Source organism: Carlito syrichta, unplaced genomic scaffold, assembly GCF_000164805.1.
Source record: "Carlito syrichta isolate Samal-C Ts95f unplaced genomic scaffold, Tarsius_syrichta-2.0.1 Scaffold303642, whole genome shotgun sequence".
NCBI lineage: Eukaryota > Metazoa > Chordata > Mammalia > Primates > Tarsiidae > Carlito > Carlito syrichta.
The window spans coordinates 211,468-234,005 of NW_007247738.1; the positions used below are offsets into that span (position 1 = coordinate 211,468).

Below are 22,538 nucleotides of genomic sequence, written 5' to 3' on the forward strand. Positions count from 1 at the left end.
AAAGAGTACAGGGAAAAGAATAAAATATACATGAACCAACCCCCAAACCAAAAGAAAGACAAAAAAGAACCAAGTGGAAGAACAACAACTCTATAAGAACTCTATGATAGGGATGAACTCTCACATTTCAATAATTAGCCTGAACATGAATAGACTAAACGCACCACTGAAAAGACATAGAATGGCAAAATGGATAAAATATCACCAGGCAACAATATACTGCCTTCAAGAGACTCATCTCACTAGAATGGACATACACAGACTCAAAGTAAGAGGATGGGAAACAAACTTTCAGGCAAATGGAACAAAAAAGAAAGGAGGAGTTATGATCCTAATTTCAGACAAAATACCATTTAAGCTATCAAAAATTAAAAAAGATACAGATGACCACTACATAATGATAAAAGGTTCACTCCATCAACAGGAAATATCTATCCTAAGGATGCTATATTCTATTACATATTTGTTGTAAAACCTATTTGTATACTAACAGTTATATACATTTTTGTGGCATCTTCTGAACTACAGAAAATATTAGTTAAAAACTCCTTGAAGGTAAGTTCTAGGGGGAGGGAGCAAGATGCATTTGGTAAAATACATTAAAAATTGCTAGACTAAGCAGATTTAAACAGGCTCATTTATGGCACAGTCCCCTGAGATGTGCTGTGAATGCCCTCAAGGAGGAGGAAAACATGAGCATTTCCCAATCTTTATTTGACCACAGGAGCCTGTTGTCCAAGCACCTACTGTTTCTTCCAGCATTCTAGGGAATGCAGTATGAGAAAGGTTTAAACATTTGGTAGAAGCCGAAAAAGCTTATCCAAAATCAATTATGGGGTTTGCTGATTTTAATCAGCACCATGTTACAGCCAACAGGGGAGCATGTATATTTGTTTGATAAGGTTGGACCTGGACCAGGAACAAGCACATAGGGATGGGAGGTGGTGTCCAGGTGTTGTGAGCAGTGTTACGCATCAAAGCACCCAAATGCTGGAAAAGCAGAGGTTAAACAAACTCTTTGAAAAGTCAGTATCTGGAAGTCTATACTAAGGAGTTGCTATCTTCATTTCAGTTCTCAAGGATACCTAAATTGATTCTTTCAACTTTCTATGGAAGTCAGGAAATGTGAATAGGAGGCAGGGAAAAGCAACAACAACAAAAACAACAACAAAAACAAAAACAGTATACCTAGGAGAGACCAGCATATATGACACTGAAAAGATGGTATTTAAAAAAAAATACACAAAACTTTGGTTAAGTCTTGGTGAAAGAACCAAATAAGAAAAAGTAAATTGATTTCTTTTTAAAAAGAAAGGTTCCAGAGCCCCTGCCACGGCCTCTGAGTATCTGGATATTTTAGCTCACTTTTGTGAGTTCTGTAGTGTCAGAAGTTTGTGTGCATTCATTTCTACCTTGGAAGAACAATGCGACTAGTTCCTAGACAGACATATTTAATGCCAGTGGATGTCAATCAGCATTTAGGATGAATTCTTGCCATAGTGGTTCTGAAATAAATGGGCTGTAGCCAGCCATAGTGCTTCCCAATAAAAGGAATGAAGCCCAGTGTAATGCCACATTGGCATCCAAGAAAAATATCAAGTTTACTTGAATATGTAAAACTTTGGCTGGGAATATGCCAGATTTATTTAACCACTTATTCACATCATTTTTCTGGCTGAGACAAGGGAAAAATAAGTAATATTTTCAAATAGAGTTCTGCACATATATAAGTATGAGATATTCGAGAGGCACAGCTTTTTGTTCTCTGATTATACATTATAGTAAATGTGGTTATTAAAAATCAATTTCCTTGTTTGATATGCAGAACTCTGTCTGTTTACCTACCAACCTATCTGTATGTCTCAGATATATATGTCTCTGGACAGCAGAGAAACCCAGCTACAGTGGGCAAATTATCTAAAAGAGGCCAAGACAGACCTTGGTACCCTAATGTTGAGCCCTTTGCCATTTGCAGAAAAAATTGGCAGAACTGTTTCAGGTATTCAGTTGCCACTCTTCTGCATTGATCTAACTTCAGCTTCAGCACCTGACACCACATAACAAAATTGGACATCCCAGAAGCATCTAATTTGTTATTTGAAATTGCCAGGAATGAAGCACTCATTTCAAATAACCTGGTAACTTTAGCCTTGTCCAAGGCATTTAGTCCCTTTGTAATCTCCTTTTTGTTCCATTTGATGTAATGTGAACAAACCTTATTTGTACTTTATGTATTTTTGTTGCAGTTTGTTCAAGAACACTGTTATATTACATTATTATATTGTATGTTTTGATTTTTTAAAAAGGCAAATTATAACTAAAAACAAAATGTCTCAAATGAGACATTTCAAAAATAAGACTCATATAAGGCAGGGTTTCAGGATCTGGTGGCATAATTACACCATAGTCTCTATAATTGTTAATTTTGGTAATTCAGGATAGATTTAAGTAGGGATATATATCCAACTAATAGATAAATCTGCATCATCTTATTTTTTATATCATTTAGGCAACATCTACATAATCTTACAACAGGGAGCTGTCAGGTACTTCACAGTTAGCTTGCCTGTGAAATGCAAAACAATATGTGGCATCAACATGGCCAAAATAGTGTAGAATTGACCCTAGAAGCTAAGACCAAGACATTGCTGCATAAATAAGAAAATCACTGGGGTGCTAGTAGTAGGTCTCCATGGGCTGGCTGACCATCCCTATCACTGTGATAAAGCTTGCCTTGTAAGCTTAAGCATATACTTTGTATGAAAGACATCTACCCAAGAATTTAAGTAGCAATTTTTTTCTCAATTACTGTTGGTAATCAAATTCAGACTTGTCTTCTTCTCTTTCTGCATCTGTTTCCTAGAGTTACTATCACAAGTTCTCACAAATTGGATGGCTTAAACTCAAATATATTTATTCTCTCAGAGTTATGGAGGATAGAAATCTGATGCTGAGGTGTTAGCATTGCCATGTTCCCTCTGGGGAGTCTTGGGAAGAATCCTTCATTGCCTCTTCCTGGCTTCTGGTGGCTTCAGAAAGTCATTGGCATTCCTTGGCTTATAATTGTACCACTCCAATCTCTGCCTTTATTGTTATGTGGCTTTCTTCCCTGTAGCTTTCTGTGTCCTCTCTTCTTATAAGGACCCTAGTCATTGCATTTAGGGCCCACCCTCTATCCTGCATGATCTATTTCAGTCCTAACTAAAACATATACAAAGACCCTATTTATAAATAATATCACATTCTGAAGTTCCTGATAGACAAGAGTTTTAGGGGCCATTTTTCAACCCAAGCTACCCTCTTAATTCTGCTTTATTTTCTTAGTACTTATTTCTTCCAGTAATCATTCTTTAATAACTATTTTAAAGCATATTAGGAACACATTTTGTTAGGAATTGCCCATCAGGCATGTAAGTAATATAAATTGCTATATTATGTAATTGAACCATTAACTTTCTCATAGAAGAAAATGACAAAGAAATCAATTTTTATCCTGAGATATTCCAAAGTTCATCTTTTTTAGAAAAAAATTGAAAGCCCTTCTAAATATCTACCAGCGGGGAATAGCTTGATACATAAAGTTAATGGGATATTACCCATTCACTAAAAATACTTATCAAAATTACACAGATATAATACAAAAAAGTAGATGATATAACTTTAAACAAACCATGTAAAATATATATTCATGTGGAAAAAATTACACAAAAAATATACAAAAATTAAAGCTTGATTGGGATAAAAAGATTATGGATCATTCCATTCTTTAATGTCTTACTTTATTGGTTTTATAATTTGTTTTAAATGGTTAAAGTATTATTTGTTATTCCTACAGGAATGATTACCAGTTACCCCTCAAAAATGGTATATACTCTTTTCAGGACCCCAGGTTTATTACATATCATTAAAGATAATCAAGTATTTGTTTCCTAACAAACCATCCCTGACTTGTGCCATTGGGATTGGATACTGGACAGTGTATCCAATATGAGAGTGTGTTCAGAGAGGCCTAAACTGGGTATGTCTCCTCCAGAAAAGGTCAGGGAAGTTCCAGGGGCACAAGTTAAGCCTCACCCTGATCCATGATGATGTGGATGAGTGGAAGGAAGAGGCATTCGGGGGTCTGACACAGTTGGGCTAAAAGTCTAGCTTGGTCAAATTGTGTCCTCGTATGTTAAAGGATGCTATGATGTCCTAATGACAATGAGAAAAAGCCTATGTGGTGTTCCTAACACAGCTTTTCATGATAGGTGACCAAAGACCACGTAGCCGAGAAATCCTAAATAGAAAGGACCTGAATCAACATCAGAGAAGTCTTCTGATCTTTGTATTTCTTCTCCATGAAGCAGACCCTGTGGTCTCCCCCAGACACTGCTGACTATAGAGAGATGCCATCACCATTAAATGTAATCCCCAGACAATGCTGACTATAGAGAGATGTCATCACCACTAAACTGTAATGTTGGATGCCAAAGTATTACCATGATGACTGATGATTGGTTGTGAAGAGATAGGTAGCTCTAGGATGCAGAGATCAAGCTGCCACCTCCTGAGCCTGCTCAAGTAACTTAGCATCACAAATGGGACAACCAGGATTTATGTCTCTTTATGTGAGGCATATGAAGTGATAGCACCTCCTATGAAGTGTTTTTACAAAAAGAGAAAGTCAACAGATGTTCTAGGTTAAAATAGACTTAAGAGAATCATTCTCAAAGTCATAGTGTAGACTTTTGTATCCTAATTTAAACACCGTAACTGTAAATAGGGGAAATAATAAGATGGGCTGTATATTATAGCATAGTAAGGAACCGCTTAGTGTATAGTGTATCCCATTTTGTTGGATACACTACTGATAGGTTTGACTCTAAAATAAAATGCTTTTCTTTTTTGAGATGCATAGATAACTAATTAGGAGTGAAGTGTTATACTGTATGGGCTTTGCTTTAAAGTATTTCAGCAGAGAAGACAGAGAAAGATGAAAAGATAGTTAAAGGAAATGTAACAAATAAGCTTTATAATTGCTGAATCTTCATCATCCACACATGAAAGGTTATTTTAGTTTTCTCCCTACTTTTGTGTATTTGAATTTTTTAATAAAAAGTTAAAAATAGATAAGTAAATTTCTAAAATATTAACTGTCTCAAAATAATTATCTGTGATTTTATTTTTCCTGAGCAAGTTTAAAGAACTAATTTTTCCATGAGAGCTATCAAGAGGCAAAGAGTTCTTAGGGACCTCAAGTGGTAACTAGAAACAGACCTCCTGACATACCACTGGTAGGATAAATTAATGCAGTGTCTATGGAGGGCAATTTCCAATAACTACCATATGACAACTACCCTTACCTATCATTCAAACTTCTAGAATGTATCCTATGGACATGTGCAGAGGTATGCTTTGAAATATTCAAAGACATTCACTATGACGATATTTTAATAGCAGGTATCTGGAAGGACTCTATCCTTAGGAACTGCTTAAAAAATTATCACCATTCAATTCAAAGAATGGAATATTTGAGCAGCCCTTACAATTAATGTAGTAGAGCTTTTTTGTCAATATGGAAATGTTTCCAAGGTATGTGAAGAAAAAAAAATGCAGAAAAATATGAGTCCATTTGGAATTTTAAAAACTATCTTGAAGGATACAAGAAATAGATAACAATAGTTACCTCCTGGGTGTAGAATGGGCAGGAGAGAAGGTTGTAACTTTTTATTTTATATATTTGAATGCTGGTCATGTTGCATATGTTATTTTCTATTATAAAAAGGAAAAAGAGAAAAATTAAACTGAGAGAATTATGTGTCCCATATGCTAACCGAGAAAAAAAATATCTTAAGAGTGTAATTAGGAAGCCGGGCTCGATGGCTCAGCCTGTAATCCCGTGCCTTGGGAGGCTGAGGTGAGTGGATTGCCTGAGCCCGCGGGTTCAAGACCCGCCTGGGCAACTTGGTGAGACCTCATCTCTACAATAAATCAGAAAATTAGCCGGGCATGGTTGCGCGCGCCTGTAATTCCAGCTACTTGGAAGGCTGGGGCGGAAGGATCGCCGAAGCCCAGCAGGTAGAAGCTGCGGTGGCCAGGAGCAGCCACTGCACTCCAGTCTGGGTGACAGAGTGAGACTCCAACTCAAAAAAAAAAAAAAAGAGTAATTAGGAAGGTGACCCTCCTAGGGAAAACGTATAAACTTACATAGTTTTTAAAGTGTGTACATTACATAGTGTTTTAAGCTAACTAGAATAATTGCTCTTCATATAGTGTGGGTAAATTGTGCAAAATTATATGAAACTCTGAAAATACTTGGAACTCTTAAAATTACATTACATAAAAGATGGAATCTTACTGTTTTTAGTGCAGTTATATCTGAGAAAATGCTGGAGAACTATTTCATTTTCTCTACCCTGAAACCAGTATTGGCTCTCAATATGCATTAGCCTTCTGTATCAAAAAATAAGACTTAGTGCTATTGGTACCTACTAAATTTCAAATACTCTCTCTAGTCATCATCTTGTTAAATTGCCAAAATAACCCTGCAGAGTAGGTATCTAGAACGGTATCTGTCCCAATTTTCAGATGAAGAAATTGAGTCTGGGGACAATAATCAACTTGCTGAAAGTCACACAAAAGTAGAAAAAGAGTCAAGAACTGAAGGCAATCAACAGTTTGCTTTGCCACTCTGTCTTCTTTAGCTGGGAAAAAACAAAAGGGAAAAGGGGGGAAATCATCTTGTCTTTGACCTTTACCTTTATTTCTTGTTTTCTTCAACTAGCTATGTTTACCTCGCCATGTCTTTTGTCCCAGGAGAAGATAGTTAACAGAAAGCATAACAGGTTTCCAGGATTATGAAGTTTATTAGCTGAATTTTCTTGGATATTTTCAGTAAAACAGAAAATTCACTGCTCGGTGGATTTTTTTTTTCTTTTTTTTCAGATATTGTGGATGCTTTATCAGATCCAAAGAAATTTCTTTCAATTACAGAAAAGAGAGCAGACCAAATGAGAGCCATGGGCATTGAAACTGTAAGCAGAAATGGTTGATTAAAGACAGCTGAGTTTGAGAAGTTTGATTGTCAAACAGGATTACAAAAGCAAGATAAAGTAATAAATTAATATAACAAGTTTAAAGAGGGTTTTAAAAACTGACCTTATCAATTTAACAATAATTCCAAGAGTCTGCAAGAATGTTGCATGTTTAATAGAATGTGACCACCTCCAGAAAAAAAACCCACTTCATCATCAGAAGCTGAAGTCACATCTGGGGATCCCCACTCCCTTAGAAATGAAATGAGAAACATCTGTGATGTTTTTAGGATCATTTAAAATACAGACTAAACATCCCTAATCATCCCAGATCCGAAATGCTCCAAAATTAGAAACCTGTTGAGTGTTGATGTAAGATAGTATCATCTTTGCTTTTTGTTGGGTGAGTGTACACACACTTTGTCTCATGTACAAAATTATTAAACATATTGAGTGAAATTACCTTCAGGCTATGACCATAGGATGTATATGACACATAAATGAATTTCATGTTTAGACTTCGGTCCCATTCACAAGATATCTTATTGTGTATATGCAAATACTCCAGAATCTGAAAAAAAATCTGAAATCCAAAATATTTCTGGTCCCAAACACTTTGGATAAGAATACTCACACAGTACTGTATAGCACTAAAATATCAGTTAACTCAGTTCAGTTAATTAATAAAAATGGCATTTATTACTGTTTCTTTCTAAAAACCAACCTTGCATCCCAACCTTCTACCATCCAGTGCACACCTGGGTTTTTTTTTAATTGTTATAAGTAGATTTTATTTTATTTTATTTTTGTTTGTTTGTTTCTTTTTAAAGGTTCTCTTTTCCAAACTCCTCAGTTTGGAATAGAAGAAGCAGTCCTTCTAGTAGCTAGAAAAAAAGAAGGTATTTTCGGCTTATCAAGGGGTTGGATCTTCTTTCCTTGGCTGGATCCTTTGCCTCAAAGAAACCACATAATCTTTACTTCTACCAGGCAAAGATCCTTTAAGATATAAGTTTGGGAAGGAGATGGGAAAAACTGAGTGTTACTGACCAGATAGAGTAAAATAAAGATTGTACAAGATATTTGACCATAAGTGGCATTCATTTAGGTAAATGTAAATGTTTTTGTTTCCAGAGTGACATAGCTGATGTGCCCAGTGACACTTCCAAGAATGACAAGAAAGGAAAGGCCAATATTGCCAAAGCAAACGTGACCCCCCAGACTAGCTCGGAGCTCAGACCGACCACTACAGTCGCCTCAGCATCTGGTGTGGAAGCCAAGAAAGGTGAGGGAGTGTCATTAACCCCTTATCTGCCTAGCACTCTTAGTCTTTTTCTAAAGAGTCTCCTATGAAGGTATTTGGAATTGTTAATTTTGCCAATTTTCATTGCCCCATAAATCTCAAAAGCAGCATATTTTCTTGTAGGTAAGATAGATGGCTTAATCTTTTTGAGTGTGGAATAGTGTGTCAATATTGTGTTTTATCTGCTAGCTCTTCTGTACCCACCTTAGTTATACAGGGTACAATATCCATAGTTTTAGGAAAAAATTTAAATGTGGCATGCTTTATGGGAAACACCCTTTTACACAGTGATGTTAGTTAACTCATAATCCCACTTTCTTCTGGATACTTCCACAGATTCTTACCTAGACAGGCAGTAGGCTCATGAATCAACAGAGCCATGACTATTTGGACATTTCTAAATTTCCTTACTGATAATTTCCCCTCATACATAGATATTTAGCACCCATGATTATTTATTTGTAAAATTTACTGGACAGTCATTTGAAGGCCAAGTTCATGTGGTTATCTGTGGATGACACAAAAGCTCATAAGAGATGTCATCAAAAAGAATCATGTGTCTCATATGCAAATATTCATCTGCTGTATAGGGAACCACGCTGGTTATTTGTTGTTGGCCTTTATTCTGATTGGTCAGGCAGCCATCCATTGATTGAAAGGTGTCCATCTCATTCTGGTGATTAAATATTTTAAATATCCTCCTTGACTATGAATCATTTACTAAACTCAGTCCTCTTATATTAATGGGAACTTCTATTTCTCCCAATGTTTTTACTCAGTATATACAGTTCCCATTTATATGTGAATTCAGTGTCCTTGGTATAAGGAAATCAAGTTGTTCATATACCTAAGTACATACAGTACTACAGTTTAAGTAGGAAACAACAGGCTCTCCCAAACCAAAGCAGCATAGTAATTTAGCAGGAAACTAAGTGTGTGTTGGACTTTGTGAAACAAATTAGAAAACCAGACTGCACAAAAGTTGCCTACTTTGTACTTGGCCTGCTGCTGTTGGTCTGTTCTCCCCTAGATAGAACATGGAGCAAGGTAATGACACAGGTTTGGGCATTCCACACCAGTCTGGCTGTTAGGAACATTAGCCACTAAGGCAGAGATGGGTGAAAATGAGGGAGTTTATGTTTAGGTCAAAATCTCGTATTGTACCCACTAGTACATAAAAGACGTTAGTAATTATAGTGCATTAAGTGACACAAGAAATGATGCAGTGTGACCAGCTTGCAGAGGACAGAAATGGTCCTAGTTCTAGAAGGTTCCAAATGAGAATGCATTTGAAGGAGTCAAGCAGCTGTCACTTGCACTTCACTCTCTTCCACGGACACCCTAAGAAAGAGTCTACATTCTGTTTCCTTTTAACAGTTTATTCAGGAGGCTTGGACATGTAAGTCACAGTACTAGATTCTACAAGAAGTGTCTGTGTATCTTTGGGGACATTACATGACCAGAACAGGGAACCGGTAGGACAGGACAAGCTCCCCGCACATGGCCAGCCCAGGTAGTATTCAAAGAGGGCCCAGAATCAGGAGGAAAGAAGGCATCCCTTCCAGCAAGGGGTCCCAGAGAACACTAAGGGAAGAGATTCCGGCTGAGCTGGGCCTTGAATCCTCCATCTGACTTCAACAGGAGGAGAAGGTAGAGGAGCCTAGAGGAGGAAACCTAGGTGAAAGGAACATAAGAAGCAATAAAGGTGTAGGGAAACTGACAGGGGGAATGCCTGTAGAGAGTGGCAGGGAGTTCTGGGTCTAAAAAGGATTCTGGGGTCACCCTGAGAATGCCATGGGAAGTGACAATCAAAGGAATATTTTAAGAAGATTAATACAGTCTTGGCAGAAGAATTAATTGAGAGTGGGCATGCTAAGGGCCAGGTCAGAATAATAGGAGTCATGGCTTTTTTATTACACTTTGTACATTATGTTTATAGAGTGTTGACAACCAGAGAAAGGTTATTGCGGGCAAGACCACACCACCTCACCCATGAGTCCCTCGAACCATGCCTTGTCAAGATCTAATAGTCTCTTTTCTTAGGAAGGAAAGCTCTGATTAATGAATGATAGTGACAAGGAGGGCCTAGATTAAGCAAGAGACATTCAAGTGGGGCAAAAAAAGGGAAGAAAGAATAGAAATAAGTTGGTAACTTGGATTGGGCTATAGAGAGAAAGGGACTGCATGGTAATTCAGACTTCAAGGACAGGTCCGGAGATAGACTGAAAGAAGTAGCAGAGTCATAAGGAGGAAGTGCTTTTGGTCCCCAAAGCAGACTGAAGACAAGGTTTCTAGCACAAATAGTTTATTCAAGGCAGCAGAGGACATAGGTAAAGGTGTGGAGGAGTAATACAAGGAAGGGAAGGCAGCCCATAATCAGCATTGTTTTCAAGCCAGTTGCTATGAAACTCCTGGAACCTAATGACCCCAGAGAAGCTCTGGGAGTTAGAATTGGACACACACCTCAGAGATTCTGCCTAGAGGGACAGGGGAACTGGGGAATATATACCCCCGTTTCAGTTAGCCTTTTGCTTAGGGTTCCTCTGAAAGGGATGAATTCCCCCAACAATTCTAGATTGACAACAAGGTGGTAAAACATGTTTTAAGGGACAGATAAAGTCTTCAGGTAAGGAGATGCTGGTGCCAGCTATTGGACTTGACCTAGAAGAGCTGGTGTGGAGAGGGCATGGTGTCTGAGTGAAGCAGGCAGTGTTTGCTAATAGACATCTATGAAGGAAGGTGTGAAATTCTAAACTGTTTCTCTTAGACATGCAGCCAAACAGCAACCACTGCACCCATGCTACTTTATCTTCTTTTTTATTTTAAGAACAAGCAATTAAGAAAACTCATCTCTTTGTTAATTTCCAAATTAGAGATTGAACAAAAACAAGTTATTTTTAAGGCACTCCGTTGATAGGAACATAAAGTTTATGTAGTGAGACTTCAATTAGCTGGAATCTTTGAAGCCCAAATGTGCTGTTTAACCTATTTTCATACCAGGGAAGCCTGTAGATCTGCACTATCCAATGATGTAGCCACTAACCACGTGTGGCTATTTAAGTTTCTTTAATTTAACATAACCTTAAAAATTAAGCCTTGAGTTCCTCATTCACACTAGTCACATTTCAAGTGCTCAGAAGCCACAGGTAGCCAGTGGCTCTCTATTGGACAGTTCACACATGCAACATTTCCATCACTGTGAAAAGTCCTATTGGAAAGGCTGTTCTAGGCATTTGATGGAAATGAGCATGTGCCAATTCCTGTTCTGTAGAGTGTGGGGTTTTTTCCAACTAAACCACTTATAGGAACCAAAATTTTGACAAATTGTAAGTTTCCTCAAAAATGCAAACCCAGGTAAATGAGAGAAGTTTATGTTTTTGCACATCCCAACTAATCAAGATTTACTTGCCCTAAGACCAGAGAGAGAGAGAGTATGTGAGAGAGAGAGCATGGGTGAGTGACTCATCAGACTGGGGCAAACTCTTAGAATTTTCTAGATCTCTGAAAGTCCTTGCATACCCCCCAAATCCTGTATGTGCATTTTACAGACAAGAGAGCTGAGACCCAAAGATAGGGAGGTCTTAATTGTGCCAGAATGCACTCCCTGCCTTCCTCTGCCTCTCAGTTACTAGGGAGGTGGCTTGAGATGGCAGACTTAAGAATCAGGTAAGAACCCCATGGCCCCTTCACACCCAAGCATAAAGTGTTATAGATAGCAATGCTAATTTCTCTCAACCAAGACTTTCCTCGTGCACCTTCACACTAGATCTGCAAACCTTTAAAGGAGTAAAAGGGACAAACAAGAACCTGTGACTTGATGCCTGTCTTTCCTGAATATATCATACGTAGCCTTTGGGATCCTAATGGAAATCAATTACAGCACAGAGTGCACATTCATTTTGTTTGTCTAAGATGAAAATCTGCAGTTAAACGGAACCTGTTTGAGGATTTTTCTATAGCTGTAGTTGCCATGACGACACCTGGCCCACATTGCTCAGATAGCATATTACTCTATGCTATCATATTAGCATATGAGTATATTACTCTAGGTCATCCTGGTGGCATCCTATTATATAGTGGTTTGATTTCATTATTTCCTGTTGTGCTCAATACTGTATTGCTTAAATGACAACATTAAATTTGGTAAAAGGGAGAAGCTGAAAAAAGTGTATTATTTGATGACAATTTTGTTGGTGCCAGTTGAAAGTTAGATGACTGGTATGGTAGGTCTCGCAATACAAAGATAAGAGGAACTGTAATAGATGCTCTTGTACCTGATCAGATCGCCTTTTTACTCACTACCCCATCTCCCAGCTCCTATGAGTTTTGGTTGATTGGGAATTACAACTTTTCCTTCTCCAGACCTGCCCTGCGTTCCCTTGCCCAGGAATGCCTGAAAAGCTTTGTAAAAACCTCTGAAGCTCCTAGTTGACTGATCAGGGGTTGCAAGAGCCCAGCCTCCTTCAATCAAGGTAGAAAACTCTTAGGTGCCAGTTATACCAAAAAAGCTTACTGTTGGATCAGGCTGAGGCTGGATTTCAGCTAGAAATACACCCTACCTTCTTCTACACTGTCCTGCCTCTCTCACTCCCATAGGAATTTCTTCTGAGAGTTGCTCTCAGTAAATCATGTGCACCTGAATTCCCTTCTCAGGCGCTACTTGCTGGGAACCTGACCTAAGACATGACGTATTTCAGTTATCTGGTTAATTGCTTTGTAATAGCAATTTAAGATGTTCATGTCTGTTACATCACATGTAAGGCTGCCTCAAAGTCTTTATATGAGACTTTGGTGTGTGAATTTTGTATAATCAGTTATTCTCTCTAATTTTCAGTATACACAGTGACATTTTTGGTTTCATTTTATTTTAGGTATTGAACTTATCCCTCAAGTGAGGATAGAAGATTTAAAACAGATGAAGGTAAAATTGCTTGACTATTTTGCAAGCACTCTTATATCATACACATTGGTGACATCAATATATTTTTGCTTCTGACCAAGTATAATCATTGTGACTACAAAAAAATGATTTTTGATCATCTCTCTCCCTCACAGGCTTACTTGAAGCATTTAAAGAAACAACAGAAGGAGCTAAATTCTTTAAAGAAGAAACATGCAAAGGTACAGTGTTTAAATCTACTCTTTTGTAGTATGTACTTGGAAGCTAATACCAGCCAACCCAACAGCAGCAACTCATTCTAACTGGTAATGAAACTGACGATGGCACTTAAAAATAGGATTGGTTTGCGAGTGGTTGTCACTGATTCATAGTCTGCATTTCTAACAATTATTTTAAAAACATAACAAAGCTTCATCCATTAAAAACGGTTACACTAATTAGGTTGGGTGTGGCAGCTCATGCTTGTAATCCCAGCACTTTGGGAGACTGAGATGGACATATTGCTTAAGCCCAGGAGTTTGAGACTAGCCTGGACAACATAGCAAAAGCTCATTTCTACAAAAAAAAAAAAAAAATCAAAAAATTTCTGGGAGCGGTGGCACCCACATATAGTCCCAACTACTTGAGATGCTGAAGTGGGAGGATGGCCTGAGCCCATGAAGTTGAGGCTGCAGTGAGCCATGATCATTGTCATGCCACTGCACTCCAACTTGGACCACAGAGTGAGACCCTGACTCAAAAAAATTAATTAAATAAATATATATAAATAAAAAATAAATAAAAACTGTTACACTAATTATGTGACTTTATATAAAATATATATATACAAACTGTTACACTAATTATATGACTTTATATAAAGTATTGGTTCAAATACTTTGCCACACACAGTGCATGGAGGGAAATGCTAGCATGCATTTCATGGAACTCCCCTCTCATGGCACCAGGAGAAAGAACGCTTCTTACTTTTTCCCCACCTTGTCCAGTGGCCTACTTCTGAAATAATATTTATTTTTCCCTTTTACCCTAAGAAGAGAGTTTTTTGACAGTGATTGTGACCAATTCTGAAAACCAGTTGCAAATTTAAGAGAATAGCAAGAGGTGGTCCCAGGAATTCTCCTGTGGGTTGAAAAACTTTACAGCCCTCAAACAACACTTTTTTCCAGACTTTCTTCACAGAGAAGGAAGAAACTGGTAGTACCTAAGATATGTAACAACCAGCTTCTGCTGGTAGGATAAATGTGTGCTCTCGTCCTTTACAGACAATGAGAGCAAGATAAACTTTGTTTCTTCGTCTGAAAGGATTTCTGAGTTCTTTTAGACTAATCTTGTTTTCCTACTTTGACCCAGGCCTCAAACCAAGGCATGTCCTTCAGAGTTGGCTTGAGTGATGCACCTTTGAATCATTTTAGATATTAAGATGCAAAGAACACGGCCTGGAACCCTGTCATTTCTTTAAGAGTTTGTGCTACTTTGAGAAGCTGAACCTAAGCTTGGCCTAGGAATATTCTCTGTGTTATTGAGCTGATGACTCAATGGATTTGCTGGTATAGTCACTTCAAAGATGGTTTGTTCCTAAATTCCATGAATAATTCCATTCAGTGGAATTCCATGCATTGCCCAATGGGGCTATTGGAGACAGAACAATTTAAAGTAGGAATTTCCATTTTATTGGCTATTGGCAACAAGCTAGACTATGGAAAGTTTACAGAAATAGAGGGAGAGAAAGAAATAAGAGAGAATGACTTTAATGATTAGAAATAGAGCTGGTGTTCATATGCCATGCATTATCTAACAGATTTTCCTTGCATTTAAATTGGATCTCTGTTATTGAACAGGCACTTCAGTAGGCTCTGGGCTAGTTAGGAACATAATTTTTTCAGCCTCATTTCACATTTTCTTGAGGCATGATCAGAAACATACTGTGACTTATAATAATAACAAAAATAGCAGCTAGAATGTTTGTAGGAGTCCCAAGAACAACTTTTTTTGTTGGTTTCCTTAGATGAAAAGAGTCCTCGAAGGGAAACATTTTGCGATGTGGAAGAGGTGAGACAAAAAACAGCAAAGCGCTTTTAGTAAGGCATTAAAATTGACGAGCTCAAATACTGTTTTGAGCAGTGGAAAAAGCATCTCGATAGGTATAGTATATCAAACAGAAAGTACTTTGAAGGTGACTAAAGTTTAAACATGTAAGAATAAATACACAATTTTTTATAAATAAATTCTGGATTTTTGGGGGTCCCCCTCATATAAAACCCAAAGTTGGAGAAAGATCCTCAGTAACATGTTAAAAAAGTAATTACAATTCAAATTTTCTTGGGACCAAGCTGAAGTTGACTGGGTGTTGACTCCACAAAAGTGGGGAACACTCATTTTTATCCAGAGGCCAAGTCAGACTTCACTCCCACCATTGGTGCCTCGAGAGCATATGGCCAGCTATGTTCTTTAAAGGAGAGTCTTAAAATCTGAAACTTTATAGAATTTCATTATCTTTTAATATCAGCCTCTAATTCAGTCTCTTCATGAAACCTTGTAGGCCCCCCAAAATAAAACCTAATTAAAAACCACATCTGTGTACCCCACAAAACCGTAATAAAAAATATTGATTAATAAAAACAACAACAACAACAACAAAAAACCACATCTGCATGCCGGATGTGACCCTTGGGCCACCGGTTTGTAGCATCCACATTAAATGAGCCCAGTAAAATGCCTGAGAAGCCTGCTAATCTCTAGCATATCGGTAAAGCTGCTGATAGAAAATGTGCTCTTTGCTATTCAAGCAAGTTAGCTGATGATAACATGACTGCTGTTAAATTCATCAATTGTAATCCAGGGTCAGTCCTCAAAAATAGACCTATAATTTGGCTATACAGTAGAAAGGGACAAAGACACACTAGTCACCCAAGAGTTAGCCTGGCAATCTCAGAGTTTCATGCTGAGCAGATGTGATTTACTCAGATTTCTCAGTGCTATCTGTGATGTGATCTTTCATGCCTGTGGTCACATCAGTCACAAGAATGTATTGCAGCAGCAGATTTCACAAAAGAAGCTGAATTTACTCTTAACTTGTGTAAAAAATGTATACAAATTCTTTTAAAAGCTGAATATTTTTCCACAAAATGTCCCAATTAACACAAAATGTGCACACATTGCTAATATGGCTAGATTTGGGGGATGTTCTGACTATAAATTAAGACATTGTTACACGTAACTCCCTGACCCCAAGTCCACAGCAAGATAACTTCACCTTTGTCCCCATTGTTAGTTTTGGGAGTCTTGCCACCCAGCATCGCACTCCTCCACTCCCTCTCCCAAAGACAGGATGCTGAAGCCTTATGCATGAATGCATTTCTGAAGAATTTATATATAAATTAGTCATAGATCAAGTCCTGTGTTAATTCACTTAACAGAGTTGGGAAATCAAGGGTGTCGTGATCTCTTCCCTATTTACATTTTATGAAATATTTTAAAGAAGTCAATGAACTAGATTTTCTTATAGTCAAGACTACCTTTGGAAGAAAATAAGTTTTTTTTTTAAGTTAAGTCACTCACTTAAAAAAATAACCAAAAGGAAATATGACTGTGAGAGTGGTTATATAACATGAACAACATGTATCCATTCCCCTCGTAAATACCATCCATTTCTCTAAATTTCTCAAGAACAAGGCTATAGCATCAAATATCATTTAGAGTAGGGTATTACTGATTGTATTGATTTCCTCAGTGTCTGGGAGACTGAGCAACTAAAGAAATATCTTTCTTGCTGGGCTTGGTGGCTCAGCCTGTAACCCTGTGCTTTGGGAGGCTGAGGTGGGTGGATTGCCTGAGCCCGTGGATTTGAGACCCGCCTGGGCAACTTGGCAAGACCTCATCTCTACGATAAATCAAAAATTAGTCGGGCGTGGTAGCGCGCGCCTGTAGTTCCAGCTACTTGGAAGGCTGAGGCGGAAGGATCGCCGGAGCCCAGCTGGTCGAGGCTGCAGTGGCCGGGAGTGGCCACTGCACTCCAGTCTGGGTGACAGAGTGAGACTCTAACTCAAAAAAAAAAAAAAAAAAAGAAAAGAAAAGAAATATCTTTCTTATTGTCCAGGAAGAAATGATGGTTATATTGAAATACTTATTTTCAAAGCGACACAGCCCTAATTTCAGCATTTAAATGAAATAGATGGGAATTTTTTTTTTTTTTTGAGTTGCCCAGACTAGAGTGCAATGGCCGCTCCTGGACACCGCAGCCTCGACCTGCTGGGCTCCGGCGATCCTTCTGCCTCAGCCTTCCGAGTAGCCGGAATTACAGGCATGCGCTACCACGCCCGGCTGATTTTTTGATTTATTGTAGAGATGAGGTCTCGCTGCCCAGGCGGGTCTTGAACACACGGGCTCAGGCAATACACTCACCTCAGCCTCCCAAAGGCGCGGGATTACAGGCTGAGCCACCAAGCCCGGATGGGAATATTTTAAATATCTATAAATCTGAAGTCCCGAGCTCCTAAACACTGTTATCCTCATGAATGCATCTAGTTAAAAAAGTCAGTGAAAATGTCAAAGGATGTAGATTCAAATTCAGCCAGTGATAATTCTCATTGTATAATGATGATATTCAAGATGTTTCAGAATGTACCAGGTATTTAGAAACTAAGTCACATGATGAATAGTTACATGAAAAGAAATATGGTAGCTGAACATGAGTGCTTGAGGACCGATGTGTGGAGGGGGAAGTAGACTAATAAGGTGTCTCAGACAGCAGAACTAAGATGAATGGGTGGAAATTCTATGGAGACATATGTGTGCAGAAGAAAGGACTTTGAAAGGATTGACACTGCCCACCAGTGAGCAGGACTGCCTTTTGAGGTAAGAGTATCATCAGATTGTGGTTGGAGACTCCCTTGTTGAGAATGCCCTTGAACAGACAACTCATGTTGGATGGGAGATTGGAAGTCCACACAGTTCTCAGTCTCAGTTACTTCTTGACTTTCCAAATGAAGACTCAGGAAGATGGTAAAAATTCTGCCTGCCCAGCAAAGTGTAAAATACGTCTGTCATACTAAAAGTCCAACTCAGAACTGCAAATCCTTCTTGTTCAGGAGCACAGTACCATGCAGAAGTTACACTGCACGCAAGTTGACAAGATTGTGGCACAGTATGACAAAGAGAAGTCGACTCATGAAAAAATCCTAGAGAAGGCATTGAAGAAGAAGGGGTAATTCTGTTTATGTCTTTCTTATGGCTTTCTCCCTTTTTATATTTTGTCTTTTCCCACAGATCAGCTGCCTGTTTAGGCCAAGAAAGAACAATTTAACAGGTCAAGGAGTAGACTTAGCTATGTTTAGGGAGGGTTCTTAGCAGAGATACTGAGATCTCTTAATTCATTGCAATTAATTCTAATATGAAAAAGAAATTTTAGCCTCAAATATTTGAAAAAATACTTTTTCACGTACAGAAATGATTGTAACTTTTTATTTTGAAATAATTTTTTCAAATTATAATTTGATAAAAATATAATTTGAATTAAAATGTCAAATAATGTTTTCCAAATAATATTTGAAATAATTTTAAACTTACAGAAAAGTTGCAAAAATAGTAGAGTTCCCTTATGCCCTTAACTCAGTTTTCTTAAATGTTACCATAATGCAGTTATCAAACTACAAAATTGACATTAGGACAATAATACAGCTAATTAAACTACAGTGCTTTTTCAGATGTCACTGATTTTTCCACCAGGGCCCTTGAGCAGTCTTGGAGGTCTCTCAACAAATAAAGCCCTATTTTATACTAAATGTAGATAAGATTGCCTCATCTACAGATATCTTCCTGAGCTTATATTGTCAAACTCAGTACTCTCATCGGGCTGTCCACAGAAAGCATCTTCCAAATACACTAAAGAGAGAAGTCTTAATGATAATTTAAAAGTTACTTCAAAATCAGACATCTAATACTTTCCTCTAGACAGACATTTCTGAAGAGAATTTCTTATTGTTAATATTGACCATAGTATCAAGGTTGTCTAGACTTTTAACTACAACCAAGTTACTAAAACATTAGTGAAAGAAGCTGTATGCAGTGACTTACTCCTACAATCTTATCTACACTTAGTATAAAATAGGGCTTTATTTGTTGAGAGACCTCTGAGACTGCTCAGTATCCTGATTAGGGGGTTAAGGGTCTCACCAGGAACAACTTATGACAAAGAAATATCATTTTGACCCCACTTTACCTTTGAGAGTAAAAACAATAATGAGGTAAAGATATACAAGGGGAGATCCCAAAAAACTGGAACTTATTTATTAAAAATTGTGTGTTTATTCTTACATGTCTAAACTTTGAGAGGCGAAGGCAAGAGGACTGCCTGAGCCCATGGATTACATCCCAGCACTTTGGGAGGCAGAGGCAAGAGAACTGCCTGAGCTCATGGATTCAAGACCAGCCTGGGCAACTTGGCAAGACTTTATCTCTATAATAAATAAAAAGATAAAAAATAAAAACGTTAGTGAAAGAGAAAACTGGTGACAATATTTAGAGATTTCTTAAGTAGGACCCATTTCCAAAACAAATAAAAGGTTCCTCTTACTCTTACCTACTCAACTGGCAGGAATGATTGACCTGGGAAAGGTGAGTTTTTCTCAAGTGCTCTTCAGCTTTTGGCTAATGATGTAATAACTCTCTCATGTGCTTTCCACTCAAGTGTTTTCAAGGCAATGGGTTAAGATGAGTATGGCGAGAAGGAAGGACGAGCTAAAGTTGGGGGAAATTTAGAGTTACAGAAATTACTTTGCACAGCCAAAAAATAATTATGGTTGATGCACTAGATGGAAAAAAAAATGCAATCTTGATTTTTTTTTTTTTTTTTTTTTGAGTTGGAGTCTCACTGTCACCCAGACTGGAGTGCAGTGGCCGCTCCCGGCCACCGCAGCCTCGACCTGCTGGGCTCCGGCGATCCTTCCGCCTCAGCCTTCCGAGTAGCCGGAATTACAGGCATGCGCTACCATGCCCAGTTGATTTTTTGATTTATTGTAGAGATGAGGTCTCGCTGCCCAGGCGGGTCTCGAACCCGCGGGCTCAGGCAATCCACTCACCTCAGCCTCCCAAAGGCGCGGGATTACAGGCTGAGCCACCGAGCCCAGCGCAATCTTGATTTTTAATATTACAGGAGTCCTTAGCAGTCCTTAGCTTTTGCCCACAAATGAGACTGTTGAATACAAGTTATCATTGCATTTTCTATGAAACATTGTGTCTAGAATTAAGCCAGGGGAATGTTTTAGCAGTGCTGTAAGCTCATGGAATGGCATGAGAGGAGAAACTGCTGAGTGCAAGCCATTGAGAATAGATTTGATGAGAGACCTAGCATTTTTAGAGTGATGCTTGTCTTAGAGAAAATCTCAAATAATACTATAATGAAGCATTCTGACTCAGGCTATACTTGATCAGAGGATGCATGCTGAAGATGGCGGTTCAGGACCTGTTCTTGTTTCAGCAATAATACGGATATTCCAAAAGAAAAACATAATCACTGAAATAAGCATCAGTGGCTGCTGGGCAATTGCCTAGCATATGTTTTCTATTCACAATAGAATAAGAAGCAAAAATTCCCCTATGGTGCCAAGAATTGCTATTATCTCCCTCACTGGCATGTCTAAAAGACAAAAATCTGGCTTTCCAACCAAAATGGAAGAATTAAAAATTCACTTCAAGGCTGAGGACCTATTTTCCAGTTTTCATCCCAAATAATATTTTATTGAATAAATGAAAATAGCTTGAAGAAAAACAGGAATCGGAAACTTGGGCAACAGACCCTTAACAATGAAAATAATGGTTAGGTTTGTAGTGTCTCTTTGTGTAGTGGTTGAATTGCATAATCAGGATATAGCTAATATTGTGTAAGGTATGAATCTATTACTAGAAAAACTGATGTTGCCCAATGAGCCATGACATCTCATATTTGATGAATATATTGTCTTCATCAGAAAGCTTTGTATCAAAGGCCTATGGGAATGGGAAGATATCTAATTTCTGGCATGCATTTGCAACTTTCTATTTTCAGGGGAAATAATTGTCTTGAAATGAAAAAAGAAACAGAAATTAAAATTCAGACGCTGACATCAGATCACAAATCTAAGGTAAGAAAATGCCCACGTTTACAGCAATGACTTTCGGAAGACACCTTGTAATTTTTTAGAAGAGATACCTAATATAAATCAGAAACAACAGTAGCCTGGGGCTGGTCTAGGAAGTCAGGGGGCACAAGGAGTTATGTTTACCTCAGAATCACTGACTTTGAGAAGGGTCATTTCATGGAACATCTTTCTTTTGTCTTACCTGTTCAAATTTGCTAACAGGATTTATGTCATCTGCCTCAGAGACATCAAGTGAGACAATACATGAAGAGACTAACAGGAAATATGATATAAAATTACAAAATATACTTCCCTAGAAGTAGCATTAAACATATGACAGAAAACCACCCCAATTGGGAGTTGGTATATATTCCACCCTAACTTTACTATAGAAGTTTGAGGTGAAAAAAATCAACTAGAGTTTCGGTCAAACAAGCCAATTTTCATCTATTTGTCTTGAAGCAACTCTGTCATCCAGCCCAGAGGTCCTGCTGCATGCATGGGTCAGCCAAGCTGTTCAAAGTGAAGTTCTCCTTGGTGTTACATATCTTGTAGAGCATGAACTCTATCAAGGCAGTCATCCGTGGTTCTCTGAGAGTTGTCCTCCACTCTCTTCTTCTCTCTTAATTGCAATGTTGGAGAAGTAATACTTTTGCAACATGCCATGATTTGTAGATGCCATGCATAGATAGGAAGAAAACTTAGCAATGATATCAGTTTGCTTTTGCCCCATAATAAGCAGTGCCAAAATTTAGTGCCTTAAAACAACTAGTCTGGGTGCAGTGGCTCAAGCCAATAATCCCAGCACTTTGGGAGGCTAAGGCAAGAGGATTGCCTGAGCCCGCAGGTTTGAGACCTGCCTGGGCAACATGGTGAGACCTCGTCTCTCCGATACATTAAAAAAAAAATTAGCCAGACATGGTAGTACGCGCCTGTAGTTCCAGCTATTGGAAGGCTGAGGCAGAAGAATCACCAGAACCCAGCAGGCCGACACTGGGGTGGCCATGAGCATGCCACTGCACTCCAACCTAGGCAACAGAGTGAGACTCCAACTCAAAAAAAAAAAACTACTACAGTGGAGCTGGAGAACATCATCCTAAGTGAACTAACTCAGAAGCAGAAAACAAACACCATGTGTACTAATGTATATGTATAAGCTAAGTGGTCATAAAGATGGAAATAGCAAACACTGGGGACACTAAGGGTGA

The 22,538-nt window shown here is 38.3% G+C and overlaps 1 protein-coding gene across 4 annotated transcripts in view; it reads left to right on the plus strand.

Annotated features, from left to right (window-relative positions):
* The window catches only part of PLCB4 (phospholipase C beta 4), a 165,850-nt gene that overhangs the window by 126,660 nt on the left and 16,652 nt on the right, over positions 1 to 22,538 (plus strand). For all 4 annotated transcript variants that reach the window (XM_008058841.1, XM_008058842.1, XM_021712763.1 and 1 more), the window contains 6 exons: positions 6,928 to 7,016; positions 8,148 to 8,298; positions 13,188 to 13,237; positions 13,372 to 13,437; positions 18,304 to 18,419; positions 21,258 to 21,333. In XM_008058841.1, coding sequence (XP_008057032.1) covers positions 6,928 to 7,016; positions 8,148 to 8,298; positions 13,188 to 13,237; positions 13,372 to 13,437; positions 18,304 to 18,419; positions 21,258 to 21,333 — 548 coding nt within the window. The remainder of the gene's footprint in view (positions 1 to 6,927; positions 7,017 to 8,147; positions 8,299 to 13,187; positions 13,238 to 13,371; positions 13,438 to 18,303; positions 18,420 to 21,257; positions 21,334 to 22,538) is intronic.